Consider the following 16,025-nt stretch of genomic DNA (forward strand, 5'->3'; position numbering starts at 1 on the left):
GGGAGGGTGATCCCTTAAGGCAGGGATGCTCAACCTCTGGTCTATGGGCCAGATGCAGCCCAGAGAGCCATCACATCTGGCCCATAGGGCTCTTCATGTGTCTGGAAATTTGGCAGCAGGGGAGCAATGGCTAATATGGCCAACCTCCCCCCCTGCCAAATCCCCATACCCCAATCCCTGCACAGCCAGTCAGAACCAAGCTGCACCCTGTTCCCCGGTGGGGCCAAGGCATGCTCCCCCTCCCTGCTTCTGGATTAGGGCAAGGCCATGCTCCCTTCCCTCCCTATGGGAGGAGGTTGGGGCCTAGCTATCCCATTCCCTTTCCACAGGGCCAGGACAAGGTCCTTCCTCCTGTGGGGCTGCGCTGGGGCTGGCCTGCTCCCTGCCTCACTCCACACAGCCAGTTGGTGTTGCCCCAGGCCCTGAACCAGGAACACTGGATGGATCCAACCCAGATGAATCAGGCACTGCCGATCTGACCCCCTGGGCAAAAAAAGGTTGGGCACCACTATCTTAGGGGCTTGTGGAACAGCTGCCTTTCAGACAAGGGAAAGGTGGGGCAAGGGAGAAGAGATTGTGGGCTGTCCTGACAGACTGCCCCTGGAAAGGGAGATGGAGGATGACTTCAAGACTTAATGTTCCACCCACCTTTGAGGGAAGCAGCGTGCATATGCACAGAGCCTGCTGAGGACAGAACAGCAGAGCTCATCCTAGATCCCTGGAGAGTGCCATGGATGCATTAGCATTTCCTCATTCCTTGCTCTGGAAGCTGATTATCAGCCTCTTCCATACTGTCCTGTGAAACCTTTTCTGGTATTTAGCCTGTGCTTTATTGCATTTGCTATCCTGTGAAAGGCTATACCTCCCTTCCACTCCTGATGTGATGTGTTAAGCTTAATTTTCTATGTCCTGGGACACTGGACAGAACCAGTCTGAGCCTGCTGGCTCCTGGAGTGGCGTTTAAATCATAGATAAGTGCAGCTGGAAGGGGACCGACAGAGTCCAACTCCCTAGCTGAGGCTGGATCATTTTTATCCAAACCATCCCAGACAAAGCCATAATCTAAACTCTTCATAGGGACTATCAATCCTATTTGTTGGGCAGAGCCTCACTCCCTGGCAGAACACAGCTCTCACAAGGAACAATTTCCTGCCTCCACTGCATTGGCCTGCATGCAGCTTTTCCTTTTCCCCCACCCATCACATACGCTATGGTCAAGTTAACTAGGTGAGAAAGTTCCCCAACACTTCAACTTAGTGGTGGCTACCTGAGATGCTTCCACATAAACAGACTGTGACATAACCACACAGCACCACGCCACAGACAGAGGAAAAAGTTTATTTAGTGCTACTGTGGGCACAACTACAACTGCAGTTACTCTTATCAGTCAAGTGGAAGTGAATAAAGCCTCTTTGGTTCATGGTCCTCCTTAAGCAGCAGTGGGACTGGATGAAGTATTCCTGGGTGCTGCAGCATAGACAACTGACCTGGGAGAAGCCAGGAGCCCTGCAGTGCAGTCCTGAGCTCCCGTTTTCTCCTTTGTTCCAGCTGTAGCCCATAAGAACTATCATTGACTGGGTCAGACCATAGGTCTATCTGGCCCAGCATCTTGGTCGCACCACGGCAGAGCAGATACTGAAAGGGGGAAATGAGCTGGGTTTGAGCAAGGTTTTTCCTACTGTTTGTCTCTCACTTGCAACATCCAGCATTTTGGGGCTAGGCAGTTCTGATTCAGAGGCTATGCCCCTCACTCCCATGTTTAATAGCTACTGATGCCTCTTTCCTCCAAGAATGTGTTCAATCCCTTTGTGGATGTGGTTTAATGCTTTGCTTTTACCACATCTGGTGGCCATAAGTTCCACCCTTTAATGACATGCTGGAGGAAAAAGAACTTCTTTGTGTTAGTTTTAAACCCCTAGTACATCCCATGTAGGGTACTCCTGGGGGGAACACTCCCATGCCCAGAGCCATGCAAACTAACGCAGGGTGAGGAGGGAGGCATTTCAGGCTGAGTGCCGCCCCCACTTGAGGCTGGGAGAGGAAGGGGAGGGGAGAGCCAGCAAAACTGACCCTTGTCAGTCACAAGGGTCTGGTCTGTGGGTCTGCTCATGCTTGGCAAGAGCAGCAGCATCAGTAAAATTCCCTCCACTATTGTCACCAGGCAGTGGCTTCTCCATGGCATGGAGGCGCTGGTGCTTGCTGAAGGAAAAGCTGTGCCGGAAGTTCTTCCCACAGTGAGCGCAGTGGTATGGCTTCTCCCCGGTGTGAATGCGTCGGTGCTTGGTGAGGGCCGAGCTCTCCCGGAAGCTCCTGCCGCACTCACTGCAGCCATAGGGCTTCTCCCCAGTGTGCACACGCCGATGCACACGCAAGTAGGATGGGTTATTGAAACTCTTCCCACAATCTGGGCAAGGATGCGGCTTCTCGCCCGTATGCACGCGCTGGTGCACATGGAGGTGGGACAGGTCTGTGAAGGTCTTCCCACAGTCTGAGCAGCCATGCGGCTTCTCCCCTGTGTGCACATGCAGGTGGACACGGAGATGGGACGGGTCCTTGAAGCTTTTCCCGCATTCTGTGCACGTGTGCGGCTTCTCCCCTGTGTGCACACGCAGATGCAGCCGGAGGTGGGAGGGCTGGATGAAGCTCTTTCCGCAGTGGCCACAGCGGTAGGGCTTCTCCCCTGTATGGATGCGCTGGTGGACGCGGACATAGTCTGGGTGGGCAAAACTCTTCCCACACTCTGGGCACAGGTGGGGGCGCTGTCCTGAGTGTGTCCTTTGGTGGATGAGGAGACGGGACTTGTAGCGGAAACTCTTCCCGCACTCTCCACATGGGTGGGCTGTTGTCTCCCTCCTGTGAGTCCCTCCATGTGCCCGCAGCTCCCGTTGGCCCCAAAAGCTCTCACCACACTCCCCACAGATATACAAGGCCTCTGCCCTGTCAGCACTGCCCTCATGGCTCCTCAGGTCTCTCTGTCCCTTGAATCCTTCCCTGCACCCAGGGCTCTTTTGGGGCTCAGCTGCTCTCTGTCCCCAAAGTGCAGGGAGCTGGTTTCTGGCTGGAACCTTCTTCAGATTTATGGGCTCTTCCTCAGGAGGTGGCTCCTCCGTTTTGATCAGCATCCCGGCACCTGCTGGGTGGAGAAGGGAACCTAGAGATTAGTCCATGCTCCAGGCAGAGGGAAAACTCAGTTAGCTCCCTGGCCCCAGAGCAGGCCAGGGTCTAGGCACTTAGCTTTTCAAATTCAAGGACTCCTAATGTTGAGGGTGGAAGGGCAAGTCCATGCCCTGGTGCTAATATCCACTGGTGAACCCTGCATACAGTTTCCCAGTGGTTCTCTCCCAAGTTCAAGCCCCGCCAGAGTGGGGAGAACTACATCACCTCCTACCTTTCAGTGGGACACATACATGTGGGATGTTTGTGGTGGCACTAACCTGAATGGCCCAATGCTGTCTGTGGCTGAGGGCAAGACTAAAAGCATCTGCCTAAAGGAGGAGTGTGGCTCTCTAAGGGCTTGTCTCTACCACAGCACTGGTAGGACTTGTGGAAGATGGCGCTGGGAAGTCTACCACCTACCCACTGGGCCTGAGACCAAGAAGTTCATCCATGAAGATGCTTGGGGCTTGTCCCCAGTTCTCAAACACTCAGTCTTTGGCACACCTGGGGATGGTATCTGGGAATAAGTCTCAGTGGCAAACTTCCCAAGCAGGTGCACATCAGCAGGTACGGGTGTGCAGGATAGGCTGCTGGTATAGTATAAGTGAGCCCCAAGGATGGCTGGGATTAGGAAAACAAGCCAAACTATCAGCCCTCATTCCTGATAGGCTAGGCCTGAAATTAGCTCTCCTTGAAAGGAGCAGAGCCTTGCTTCCTACCTGCTTGCAGAGAAGGCTCTGGTCTGGGAAGTGAACCCATGCGGCTTTCATCTCCTGATGAGTCCAAGGGGTCCTCCATGTCAGAGGAATCTGTAGCAGGACAAAGGCCTTGGGGTTTACCTGAATATGGACTCCAGCTCACAGGGCCCAGGGCTTGTGACACTCAAGGCCCCAGGAGATGCAGCAGAAAGAGGGAGATTCTACTGCCAATCATGAGTGTATTTCCCCCTGAACAAAAGTAATGCCATTTTCTGGGTCAGACCATAGGTCCATCTTTTTCCAGTATCCTCCATCTCAGTGGCAGAGAGCAGATGCCCCTTGCCTCTGCAAATCTGTCTGATCCAATCCCTTTTTGATTCTGGAAAACTCTCAGCTTCCACCATATCTTGTGGTAATGAGTTCCACACTTGTATTACACACGGGGTGAAAAAGAACTTCCTTGTGTTAGTTTTAAAAATTACTACCTACTAGTTACCCAATTCCTGTCTCATGAGACAGGCAATAATAAATCCCTATTTACTTTCTCTTAGTATTTTGTAAACCCTGATCATGTCCTTCCCATCAAGCATCTCTTTTCTAAACTGAACAAACCTGGCCTCTTCAGTCTCTCCTCATATGAAGGTCCTCTGTACCACTGATCATCCTTGTGAATCCCACCTGCACCTAGGAGTCATGCAGTACAGCCTAAGATACTGATTAAATGCTGCCTCTCTCCCCCTGTCTGTTATGAAAGCAAATTCTAGTTCCACCTGAACAGGAAGAACCAGCAGCAGTGGGTAGGAGAGTCCCAACCACTCAACAGTTCAGTCCCTGGTAGTTTTCAGAGCTTCTGCCCACCATGACAACTACCCAGGGACAATAGAAATCCCATCAAACCCTGCCACCTTTGGCTGAGGTATCAACACTTACATTGTTAAGTGAAGACAAACATGCCAGCCCCTGGTACTACAGGGAGACTCAATTTGTGCCCCTTATCAAGACTTCAAGTGAGGCTTTGGCCCTAGCACTGTGTCACTCTGTCCAGGCCCCTTTCTTCATGACAAAGCCCCGGCCAAGGTGCCAGAGGCTCAATCTCTAGAGGGACCGGGTTGATAGGGACATTGCTGTTAGATTTCATGCCCCAACACCCCTATTAAAGGAAGAAGGAGGGAACAATTGCTTGTACCACACCACTGTATTGCAGGATGTGCAAATATAGGATGAATAGAAAAATAGGGCTGGAAGGGACCTCACATGGTCATCTAATCTAGTCCCTTGCTCAAGGCTGAATCATTCCTGACTAAACCATCCCAGTCACATGTCTGTCCTTCCTGCTCTAGAAAGTCCCCAGGCTTGATTCCACAGCCTTTCTAAGTAGCCTATTCCAATGCTCGACCACCCTCATAGAAAGTTTTTCCTGATCTCCAACCTAAATTTCCTCTGCTGCACAACTGAGGCCACTGCTCTTAGTCCTCTTCCTTACAGCCACTGAGAAAATTCTAATCTCCATCTTCCCTATAAACTGCACTTCAGGATGACTAATCACCCTGCCTAGACAGAACATATCAGGCTGAGCCATAAGGTCAACACCTTCTGGGGTAACTCACGGCAAGTTCATCGGGTTCCAGCTTCTGTCATTCTGGGTACTGAGCAGTACTAAGTAAGGCGGCAGGGGAATTACCATAACTCACCTTGAAACAGGCTCTCAGACCATGCACCTTCTCCACAGCTCCACCTCCCTTTGCTGGTTGCAGCAGATCAAGTCTGGTGTGGGACCTCAATATCCTGTTTGGGGAAGTGGAGAATGGGCGATTATACTGGTTACTCTCTACCTGGTACCTAGCTGGGATTTCGGGAATGGATCCAATGGACTCAACGTTCTAATGGGACCTAGAAGGAAAAGGGAAGGAGGACACTTAGAATAGAAGCAGAGATCTTCAATAAACAATGGTCCTTGCCACCTAGATAAGCAGAAGAATGGTCATATGAAACCTAAAGCATCAACCAGAGGCTTATGATATATTTACCTGAATCCAAGATGAGGTTTCTGCCCTCGTTCAACATGGTGGGGGGAAGCCTTATATTGGATTCAAGTACCAGCCCAAGGCAAGTGGCTGCTGCAGTTCCAGCTTTGGCCCCAAATCAGACACAGGGCCTGGGCTGCAGCTGCAGTCACTGCTTGCCCTGGGTTGGAGCAGGGGCAAGGGCCAAAGCTGCCACCACTGCTACTGCTGCCTAGACAGAAATGGGGCTGAAGTCATTGTGTGCTCTGTGTCCTGAGTGGGAGCTGGAACCAGGGCTGCTGCATGGGGTAAATGTTGGTGGGGAATCGGGAAAAGGGAGGCCAGCAGCAGGTCAGGCAGATGAAGAGTCAAAGGGCAGGGGTCAGACAAGTGCCCCTCCCCCTGATGCAGCAGTAAGGGGGACAAATTTAACAATCCTCCAAGAATTAGATTCAGTGCATGGACAATTATAACAAACATATGGATTGTCCATGTAAAGCATACAATTATTGAGGTGTCATTTTAAATTCAAAATCATCTTTGATTTGGGTTTGTGGGGTACAGAAGAAAATTACTAGGATGGGCCAGTGCTCCTTCTGGGACCAAAGAGGGTCTTGCCCCATGGTAAATTGGTATGGACAGTGGGGTATTTTGCCTTCCTCTGTAGTACAAAATGTGGCCCTCTACTTTTCTCTCCAGTATATTTTAACAGCCTTTGCAGGAGAAGAACACCAGTCACTGTGGTCCCCCTGCTTTACTTGTAGCAGGTCAGGGTGTTGTATCTTGTGGTTGCGTCAGGGTTGACTCTGTAATTTTGCTAAGAGGCTAGACCAGGGGTTGGCAAAATGTGGCCTGGGGGCTGGACGTGGCCCTCCAGGCCATTCTACCCGGCCTGCGGGCCCCTAAAAAATTTAGAAAATTATTATTAATCTGCCCTGGGCTGCCTGTCATGCGGCCCTCGATGGCTTGCCAAAACTCAGTAAGCAGCCCTCTGCCCAAAATAATTGCCTGCCCCTGGGTTAGACAATGGATTTGTATAGGATGACTCGGATAAGGATGATCCTAACTCAGGCAGAGGCCTGGAACAGACAGCCTCTGGAGGTCCGTTCTGGCCCTACTTTTCTATAATTCTACATGATTTTGGAAAAAAAGAAACTGTTAGACAAATTCAAAGAGTCAGACTATGCAAAAAATATATTACAAAGAAGAATGTTTAAAATCTGTTAAAATTACAAACAACACAATGATTATACACCTATGAGTTTACTAATCCTGATAAAAGAAGAAAGTTTCTGTAAACCTCAAATTTCCTAAATTCTAAGGTTTTAAAAATCACAAACAAGTGGCCCGCCTATTAAGACAGCTATATTACCCAGGTATCAGAGACTACGTCTTGGAAGCAAGTGTATCCAACATCTGAAGCACTGAATAAGCAGCTGGACAAACTGAACAGCAGAGAGTGTGAGAAAACAGTTGATAAAATTGGCTGAAGAGACAACTAAGCATAAAAAAGAAACTTGGATAACGATGTGCTCAATGCTATCAGTGATGGGAAAGGTGGATTAACAGCTAGTCCAAGAGAAATCTGGAATGCCTGAAACACGTACCAGTATTTTGAGAACTTTTTGAAAGAACAATGTTCTAGAGAATATTTGTAACTGTTCACACAGACAATGAAGGTGAAATTCCAGCTGATGGTTCAGAGGAAAAATCAGGAGAGCTGAAAGTAAGTTGAAAATAAATAAAGAACTGCAGGATTGTGTACCTGATTTGTGGTAGTTTCCAAGCCATTAGAAGATTAAAAGAAATGGTGGTCACAGAAGTTAATCCAGAAAATGTACAGGAAGCAAACATTTCAGATAAATGGTGACAAACTGTAATGTCACTACTTCTGTTCAAACAGGGAGGAAGCAACAGCCAATATTCCTTTACAGGAAAACAAAGTTACCACTGACAAGTGGTGACAAAGCTACTGGAGAGGTCCTCAAAAACAGTGATAATCAGCTTGGTTTCAGATAACAGAAACAGGCAAGAAAATTTAAGACAGTCAAGAAAAATACAGAGAAGAATAAACTATTCTGTATGGTCTTTGTAGATTACTGAATATCATTTGAGCAGGTCCAAAAATAAGGTCTTCAGTGAAGCTGGAGAAAGAAAGCAGCAGAAAAGCACATCTGGCTAATAAAAGCTGTATAGCAAAACTTGACACAAGTGAGAACAAGTACCTGCAACAACCTTTGGGCATGAAAAATGGTCTTTAGCAGGGCTTGACGTTCAGCCCACTTCTTTATATCATGCTGATGAATGTCACTGGACCACAATTTAGATGACCTGCACTGTGGATCATATCATGTGTACATAGAGACACTTTGGAAAGGCAAGAAAACTTTACAGAGTGGCAGAGCTTGGGAGCACAAGTCATAAAGTAACTACAGCAGACAAAACCTGTAGTCTGTGGAGATGTTAGAAAGGCCATGGGCAGAAACTTACTGAGACTCCTTGCTAGGAGCTCTTGGGTTCTAGCACAAGTAGAAATATCACTAGACGTAAAGGAAATGGAAACACTATGTGTTGCAGCATCAGATGCTGGTAAGACCTCCATGGATTTATGCTAGTTAATCCACTTTCTTCTCTTTGATTACTACAAAGCACCAAAACGTGCAGGCTAGGACAGCTAACATTTAGACAAGATACAACAGGAAAGAAAACAAGGTAGTAACAAGAATTCTCCAATGAAGGGCACTTGGGGGGTATTCAGCTCCACTTGCTTCCAACTCCCACAACCCTGATTTTTACTAGGCACTAAAAAATAAGTGCCACGATGACAATGACTATGCGTCAGGAGGGAAAGGATGGAATCTCCCACCCGTCAGCTGACCCAGCTGCACCAGCCAAGCCCCGGAGGTGGACATAGCTCTGCTGAGAGTGCAGGTGTCTGCTTCACCCCATTTCTCCCAGGAAGCTAGTGCATCTCCTCTGTTGGCATAGCCATGTTTCCACTTAGAGGTGTTACCATCATCACTTCTACACCAGAGACTCTGTAGTGAATCTGCCCTGGGGAGGTTGTTTTCAAGGCAGTGGAGAACCCGCTGCATAGGAGTGACTGAGAATTATCTTTCTGCTTCGAACACCTCCCCAGGAAGCCCCAAGGCCTCCAATGTCAGGTGTCTCCATCTGCTTCCCAAGTGGCAAGGGGAGAACTGAAGGGCCCAGGATCCTCCAAGGGATCCCCCTGCCCCCCTGACATGTGACCCCAAGGAGCCTGAGACCTCACCCCCTGCAGTAAGCACATCTCTGTATTCATGTAGCTGCTCTGGGTCACACTGCCCAAGTGATCACCAAGGATCCTAGTTTTCTGTTCACTGTGAAAGCCACCGAGTTCATGTTTTTCCACAACCTACTAAAAGCATAGTAGCATCCCATGGCGAGCAGTCTCATTTCTGCTCTATCATTTTTGCTATAGTTTTTCTATCTCAGCCAATCACTGGTGTCCTTCCCCCCCCTGCTGACTGGCCAAGAGGTAAAAAGCAGAGCTAAATAAGAAAAAGCAAAAAATGGTGCCGCTTGCTGCAGGCTGCTGCCACGCTTTCAGTAAATCGTGCGACAACAGGGTTTTGTGTTTTCTAAATGGAGAGTTTTTTTGCTGTTTTTCCTCCATGGAAAACTAGGCTCCCTGCTGATCACATCCCAACATGCCAGTGCCTGGTTTGGAGGAACTTGCTTTGGCTTCTCTTGTCCTGCTCCAGATAAAAGGAAAGCCTCAGAGACACCCCGGGGGTGACAGCCCGTGTATGACCCCAGTGGCGAGACACAGGAATGTCCCCGCTCAGCTCCTACCTGGTGCTGCTGCAGCCTCCCCGCGCTCTGCAGAGGGGCCCCGGGCGCGGCCAGGAGCGCAACAGCAGGGCTCGGGGACGCGCCGGGCTGGTGCTGCCAGGGCCCGGGGTGCAGTCGGCCTGGAAAGAGGAGAAAGGGGCGAGTGTATAGCTGCAACTCCCTGCCCGTGACGTCACAGCGTGACATCACCAGCGGGCGGGATCTCCGCGCACTGGTGTCACCTGCAGCGGAGCGGGATGCAGGCCCGGCCCGGCCTCAGCATGTGGTACCGCAGGCCCCTCGCAGCCGGCCCGGGCGGCGCTGCTGCAGCTCCCGCCGGCGCCGGCCCCAGCCCCAGCCCCGGCCCCGGCCCCGGCCCCGTCCGTGCTTCCCCGCCCGCGCTGACGTCACCGCGCGCCGCTCGGACCGGATAGAATCTCCCGTAGGAAGGGAGGGGAGGCGGGAGGAAAGCAGTGTCCGACTTCGCTCTGGAGGACCGCGACTCTATGGTTGCTCCGCCCGTGGTCGCATTAACCCATTGCTTCCATGGTGGCGGAGGGGGTCTGTGTCTCTTCCGCCCCCAGCCCGCTGCAGCCCGGCGCTCGCGCTGACGTGGGCCCGCGTCACAGCCACGGGGCTCTGCAAAGCCTGCGGGTGGGGGCGGGGCTCGGGGCCCGTTTCCGGAGCGGTGCCCAGGCGGGGGTGCCCGCGAGTCCCCTTCCCTCCTGCCGGCCTGCGGCTTGGGCGGGCACCGCAGAGCCGGCGGCGCGGGGCCCGGGAGGCCGGGGTGCGCTGCGCGCTGGGGTCGTCCAGGGGCAGTTGCTGCAGCCCGCCCCTCAACTGCCCACTCAGCCCGGGTGCTGCGCAGCCGGTCTGCGGACTCGCCCCCCCCGTCCATGGCAGGGGTGGGGACAGCTGGGGCGGTTTGTCCTGTCACCGTTGGGGCAGACCCCCGTGGGGGAACGGGGGGAGGGAAAGGCTCCCTCCCTCAGCCCCCGCACAGCCCTGCCCGGGTGCAGAGGGCTTGACTGCCCCACACAGATGTGAGCTCTTCTCCCCACGCAGCTCAGCCCCGGGGGGAGGCGAGGGCTGCCCTTGGGCTGGGAAACCCACCGCAATGCTCTGGTTCTGCCCCAGGCTGGGGAGAGGAGGCAGGGGATGGGGCAGAAACAGCCAGTTTCTGGCCAGCAATATCTCCCCTCAGCCCAGCCCACTCCGCAGTCAGGGTGACTCCCGGTGTCCCCTCCTGGCTGCCCCTTTCCCTCCTGGGGACAGAGGTTGCATTTTCCCTTTTGAGTTGGAAAACACATGCATCATTTCACTATTTTCTTTAACCAAATGATGTTTGGGGACAAAACAAACCTTTTAATAGGAAATACTCATTTGAATCTCCCAGTTTGGATTTTTTTTTTTTTGCCCAAGAAAATTTGGTTTTTTTTCAATGCAATGTTTCTATCTCAATTTGGTTTTCAGTGAATCATTTTGTCTCTTGTGAAGATGCACTGAAAATTGTATCTTGTTTTTCAGAGACAGATCAAAACATAATGTAACCAGGCCAGTTTGAGCCCTTTGCAACATTTTGGGTTCCAGTGTTTTGAAAGAATGAAAGGAACCTTTTTAAGAACCCGAAAAAAAATCCTTTTCCCCAAGCATTTTCCTACTTCAGTTGCATGTTGAGAGGAAATTCTGAAAAAGTGAAAAGGCAGTGTTCATAAAAAGACACACGATTCTTGGCATTTTTTACCCGCCTCCAGTCTGAAGTCTTGGGCGGGGTGGTCCACTGAGAACAGGCCCTGCACTGTTTCTTCCCTGGGGTGGATGTGGAGGGTCCTGTCCCCTGAGCTCCAGGACTGAATCCTACCTGGATTCTCTTCTGGGTGCCACAGAACTGAATTTGTGACTGAAGCCAATGTGAATTCAACACAAGACACTCCTGAGATATGCCAAGGCCAAAGCAAAGAGACAGAGAGGTAATATTTCTCAGAGATGGGGCAGTCAGAAAAAGCCTCTGATAGCTGGCACAGATTAGAAAAAGCAGCAAGGAAAAGCCTCAAAAAGAGGCCAACCCCATAAATGGGGTTTAAGAGGGGAATCTTCTTATGCCTATATCTATCCCATTGCCCTCTGTTCTCCATCACCCTAAGCCCCTCCTCAATGCCTCTCCCCACCCAGGGATACTCCCACAAACCACTATTGTCCCAAATACTAGGTCACCCACCTTCCCCTCAGAAGTCCCCTGAGCCCCAAGCTCCCCATGAGCCCCTGTATCACTCGGGGCACAGCCCTAAAGAACCCCCTTCAGTGACGCAGCCTGCAGCTGCCGCCTCCTCTCTGAAGAGGGAGGGGAAGTATTTGTGCTGAATAAATCCAACTATGGCCATGAGCCACCTGTCCAGTTGTTCTGTTCCCTAAATAGACATGGATTTCTTAGGGTGATCTCTTCTTGAAGCAACTATGTCCCTGGGACAAACTTAGGCTTTCAAATGCAAGACATTCTTCCTCAGGTCTCCATTATAGGAAGCCAGGCACAGCAAGTGAAGCACAGCTTAGGGGAGGGCAGAGAGAACTCAGGTGCAGCAGATATTTATTCAACTTTACCTACTCGGTCCAATAAAAAGATCACTCTAAGAAACACTTGCCTCTCACATCATGTCTAGACCATCATGGCTACAACCTCACCATTACACTATCCTAGGCAGATGCATCAGACATGCATGCAATGCTTCACCTATCACTTGGGAAACTGAAAAAAGATGTATTGAACTCAAATACATCTTAATACAACAGACTCCCCCAAGTTTGTCTTTTAAATCAGTAAAACTGAATTGTTATTTTTTTCTTTCAGTATCAATGTTCGTGTGTTCAAAACTGTAGGTTAAAGAAAAAGGTCACACTGAACAAGAAGAAAAATTCTAAGTACAGATGTGGACCTTGGTATTTCTGGAACTGGAAAGGAAAAAGGAAAAAAAATGAAAAGGGTTGGTGGGGGGTCAGGGCACTAGAGGGTGCATCTCTCTGCAGCTGCAGCCTTTTCCTTTTTTCTTAAGGCAGGAATTCTAATGCTATATGCAGAATGACTCTGAGGGCTTTTATTTTATCTTCAAGACAAGCCAAAGCAAGTTCCTCCGAACTAGTGGGATATTAGCAATCTGATAAGAATTACCAATACCAGCAGAGAATAGATAAATATACTCACTGAGGTTTCAAGCCCCTCCAAGTCAATCCCTCATAGGTCAGGCAAATTCCAGGCTCTCACCTGTTTGCCTTTTGTTGAGGCTTTTTATACAGTGCTGATTCAAATTTCTGTTATTCCCACCCTGTTCTCTGAGATCTCTGTCTCTTGGCCAATGGAACAGGGAAACTGAGTCATGATGGGTGACCACTGTTCTTACCTGGGGTCCTCTTTGTTGATGCAATCACTGGCCTAAGCATCTCAGCTCACTGCAAATGTCCCTCACACATCTGAACCACCAGAGACAGCGATAGTAACAGTGATATGAGCTGTTAAGGGCTTAAAGTTCGTAATCAGAGCTAGAACCCAAGGGACAATATAAATGTAACAAGGAAAGGAATGTGGACCTGTATACGGGTTGGGTACACAGGTCGAGTGCGATCATTGTAACAGGTGTGTGGGTGTGCAGATGTGAGATTTTTGGTGTGTGTAGGCTTTGAAAATGGGTTAAGGGTTGGGAAGAATGGTATGTTAGATGGTGTATATATATCACTAACTATTTATATATATATAGAAATGTATTTCCCCTCCCCCAAAAAATCTCCTCTCTCACCTGTCCTCTCTCGTGTTAATCATTGTGATTCAGACTGAATGGCTTCTGGATCAGTTTGCCTGTGAAGAGAAATGTAGTGACAGCCAACACCAAGGACTGTGTCACTGTGTCAGGACTCCTGGACATTCATTAACTAAGGGTCCTGAGTTCTCAACCCAAGCCTACTAATAGGACTTAGCTTGACCATTAGAGAATGGCCTCAGATCTATATCGCAACTCAAGCTTCAACACAAGCTGTTAACAAATCCAGCTATAGCCCAGCCTGCCCTTCCTAGAAGGGAAAGTAACAACTGAAGCACAGCAAGGGGTTAACTTCAGAAATTGAAAATGATTCCAGAATTCAACTTGGATTCTCCCAGAGACATTATTGTCCAGATAAATCTGACAAATTTTGATAGCAAACAGCAGGGGTGGTCTGGAATTGTAATTGTTGGTGCTGGCACGTGCATTTGGGTTCAGATGTGTTGTTATGAGCGAAGTAAGAGAAGGCTGCAGTAATTCCAACCACTCATGAATTTTTTTATTTCTGTAAATCTCCCTCCTTTCCCCTTCCCCCTTCTTCCTGCAGGTAAAAGCTTGGGGAAGGAAGTGTGTGTATATATGGGGGGCGGGGAATAATGTTACCTTGGAAAAGTTATTTAATGATTGCTTTTGCTAAAAGTAAAATGCAAAATTACTACACGCTTATGTTAAGATTGTAAGTCTGGTCTCTGCTTCCTCCAGTAAGGAGCATATCAGATGGGAGGATTTATACAAGCTTGTAAACGTTTTTCTTAGCTGCTTTAAAGATACATTTGTGCAGTTCATGTGCTAATTACAGATTTTTTTACAGTAGCATGTTACGGTGAAACAATAATATCCAGCCAAATCTAAAATACTTTTTACGCCTGTTTAAGTGTGTGCGTGCATATTACCTTCTTACATTATAACAAAGAATTCATTTCCTTTAAACATAAAGGCTTATGGTGATTGTTATTGCACTGCTCTGTAGCAGGGACACACTTCTACACATGCATGGGGGGACTGGATGGAGGGGGCCGCTGGGGCCTCCATGTACACAGGCCCAGGGCCCACGTGGGCAGGGTGCATTTGGTGCGCTGGATGGACAAGACGGTTGCAACCCAGTCCTGTAACATCTGTGGGCTACAACAAGCCTTTTTGGACAACAACAACAAAGGAGGCCAAGCACTAGCAAGTGAGAGGAAGCTTTTCCTGGTTCCTACCTGTTTTTATTTCTTACAAATTCAACCATGGGCAGATTTAAATACTTGATCAGCGTTGGAAGGTACAGCACACCTGGAGAAGACAGGAAGCTCCAAGGTGATCTGGGGGACTGAGATATTCTACATCAAAACAAATTTACCCTCCTGTGGGAACACTTGTATCTGGAGCCTTAAGCAGCCCTGTGAAAGCTTCCATGATACACAGCCCCTCGTTAGTCAGCAGCCACCTATGAGGTAGGACATGGTCACCCACCTAGTTGTCATAGTGGTGCTTACATCACAAAAGCTATTGGCTCACCTCTTTCCTGGGTCCTGGACCTGGAGCCTTGAGTGACTCCGGACGCCTTCGCGATAGGAGCTGCTCAGCGCATTAGAGAAGGAAAGCTTGTTTAAGCCGACTTTGAACAATGAAAATCATCAACCTGAAACTACCCGGCAGAGGTAAGATTCCCATGATGTTCTCCATGCCTAGTCTCTAGTCCCACACCCCTTCTTGGAAGCACAAGGAATAGGTGGACTATCTAAAATCAGCTTTTCCAGAGCCGGATTTTCAGTTGTGCAAACCACTGTTACTTGGTGGCCTGGACTGTAGCTTGGGTGATCAATACCAGGTCAGGATCAAGCCTTCAGCCTCTGAACACTGACATGCCTCCAATCCTCGGAGACTGTGTTAGACGTTCTGGGAAAGGCCTCCTTCCATCCCCAGGTATTTCTGACCCTGTCCCCCTTGCAGCCAGGTGGGTGGTGTGAGGTGTCTCTGTATACATTACCTAAGCTGAAGCACTAGGGCAGCCTATAGACGTGCTGGTTCACGTTCTAATTAGAACCCGTTGGAGCAGGCTCAGTTAATTGAGTCTGCTCCACTTTCTAATTAAAACGCTCCAGCCTTGCCTCACTATCATGTGTATTAAGTGCCCCCCCCACCTCCTGCCACATTTTAAAATGGCTGTGGGGGTGCTTTAACGAAAGCTCATTGAATAAGCTTCAGTCAAAGTGCTCCAAAGTCCATGTTAAAATATGAGGTGCTTAATGTAACAGTAAGCCATTGTAATTAGAGTGTCTGTTAGGGAGCCACTCTAATTTAAACAGCCCCTCCCTATCCCTGGTATGCATAGAGGCAACCTTGCTTTCCAAAAGGTTATCCCTAAACCATCATTTTGTGGGTGTGATCCCAATTCTCCAACTAATTGTCAAGGAGAAAAGAATTGTTATTGTCTGCATGACTTCCCTTATTTTCCTGAAAACAAATGTCACAGTAATCTCCCCTTCCAACTGGCTGGGCCATTGTGCAAGCAAATCTTCTAGCATAACAGAGCAGGAGAAAGGGGAAGATGCATCGTCTTC

At 49.3% G+C, this 16,025-nt stretch overlaps 1 protein-coding gene across 5 annotated transcripts; it reads right to left on the bottom strand.

Moving 5' to 3' along the window:
* Positions 1 to 1,322: 1,322 nt before the first annotated feature.
* Positions 1,323 to 10,314, bottom strand: LOC149858593 (uncharacterized). Of its 5 annotated transcripts, none has more exons than XM_090060143.1 (5): positions 10,101 to 10,314; positions 9,695 to 9,813; positions 5,546 to 5,639; positions 3,876 to 3,965; positions 1,323 to 3,133 (listed from the first exon to the last, which is right to left on the bottom strand). In XM_090060143.1, the coding sequence occupies exons 4-5, from the start codon at positions 3,952 to 3,954 to the stop codon at positions 2,076 to 2,078; spliced, it is 1,137 nt and encodes a 378-aa protein (XP_089916269.1). In that variant the 5' UTR covers positions 3,955 to 3,965; positions 5,546 to 5,639; positions 9,695 to 9,813; positions 10,101 to 10,314; the 3' UTR covers positions 1,323 to 2,075. The 5 variants fall into 5 exon arrangements, with proteins under 5 accessions (XP_089916269.1, XP_089916268.1, XP_089916271.1 ...); XM_090060142.1 differs by lacking the exon at positions 10,101 to 10,314 and adding an exon at positions 9,916 to 10,079; XM_090060145.1 differs by lacking the exon at positions 10,101 to 10,314 and having other exon boundaries at positions 1,323 to 3,130; positions 9,695 to 10,081.
* Between the last annotated feature and the right edge of the window lie 5,711 nt (positions 10,315 to 16,025).

The sequence above is a fragment of the Crocodylus siamensis genome, chromosome 8, assembly GCF_052110815.1.
Source record: "Crocodylus siamensis isolate JL-2025a chromosome 8, ASM5211081v1, whole genome shotgun sequence".
Taxonomy (NCBI): domain Eukaryota; kingdom Metazoa; phylum Chordata; order Crocodylia; family Crocodylidae; genus Crocodylus; species Crocodylus siamensis.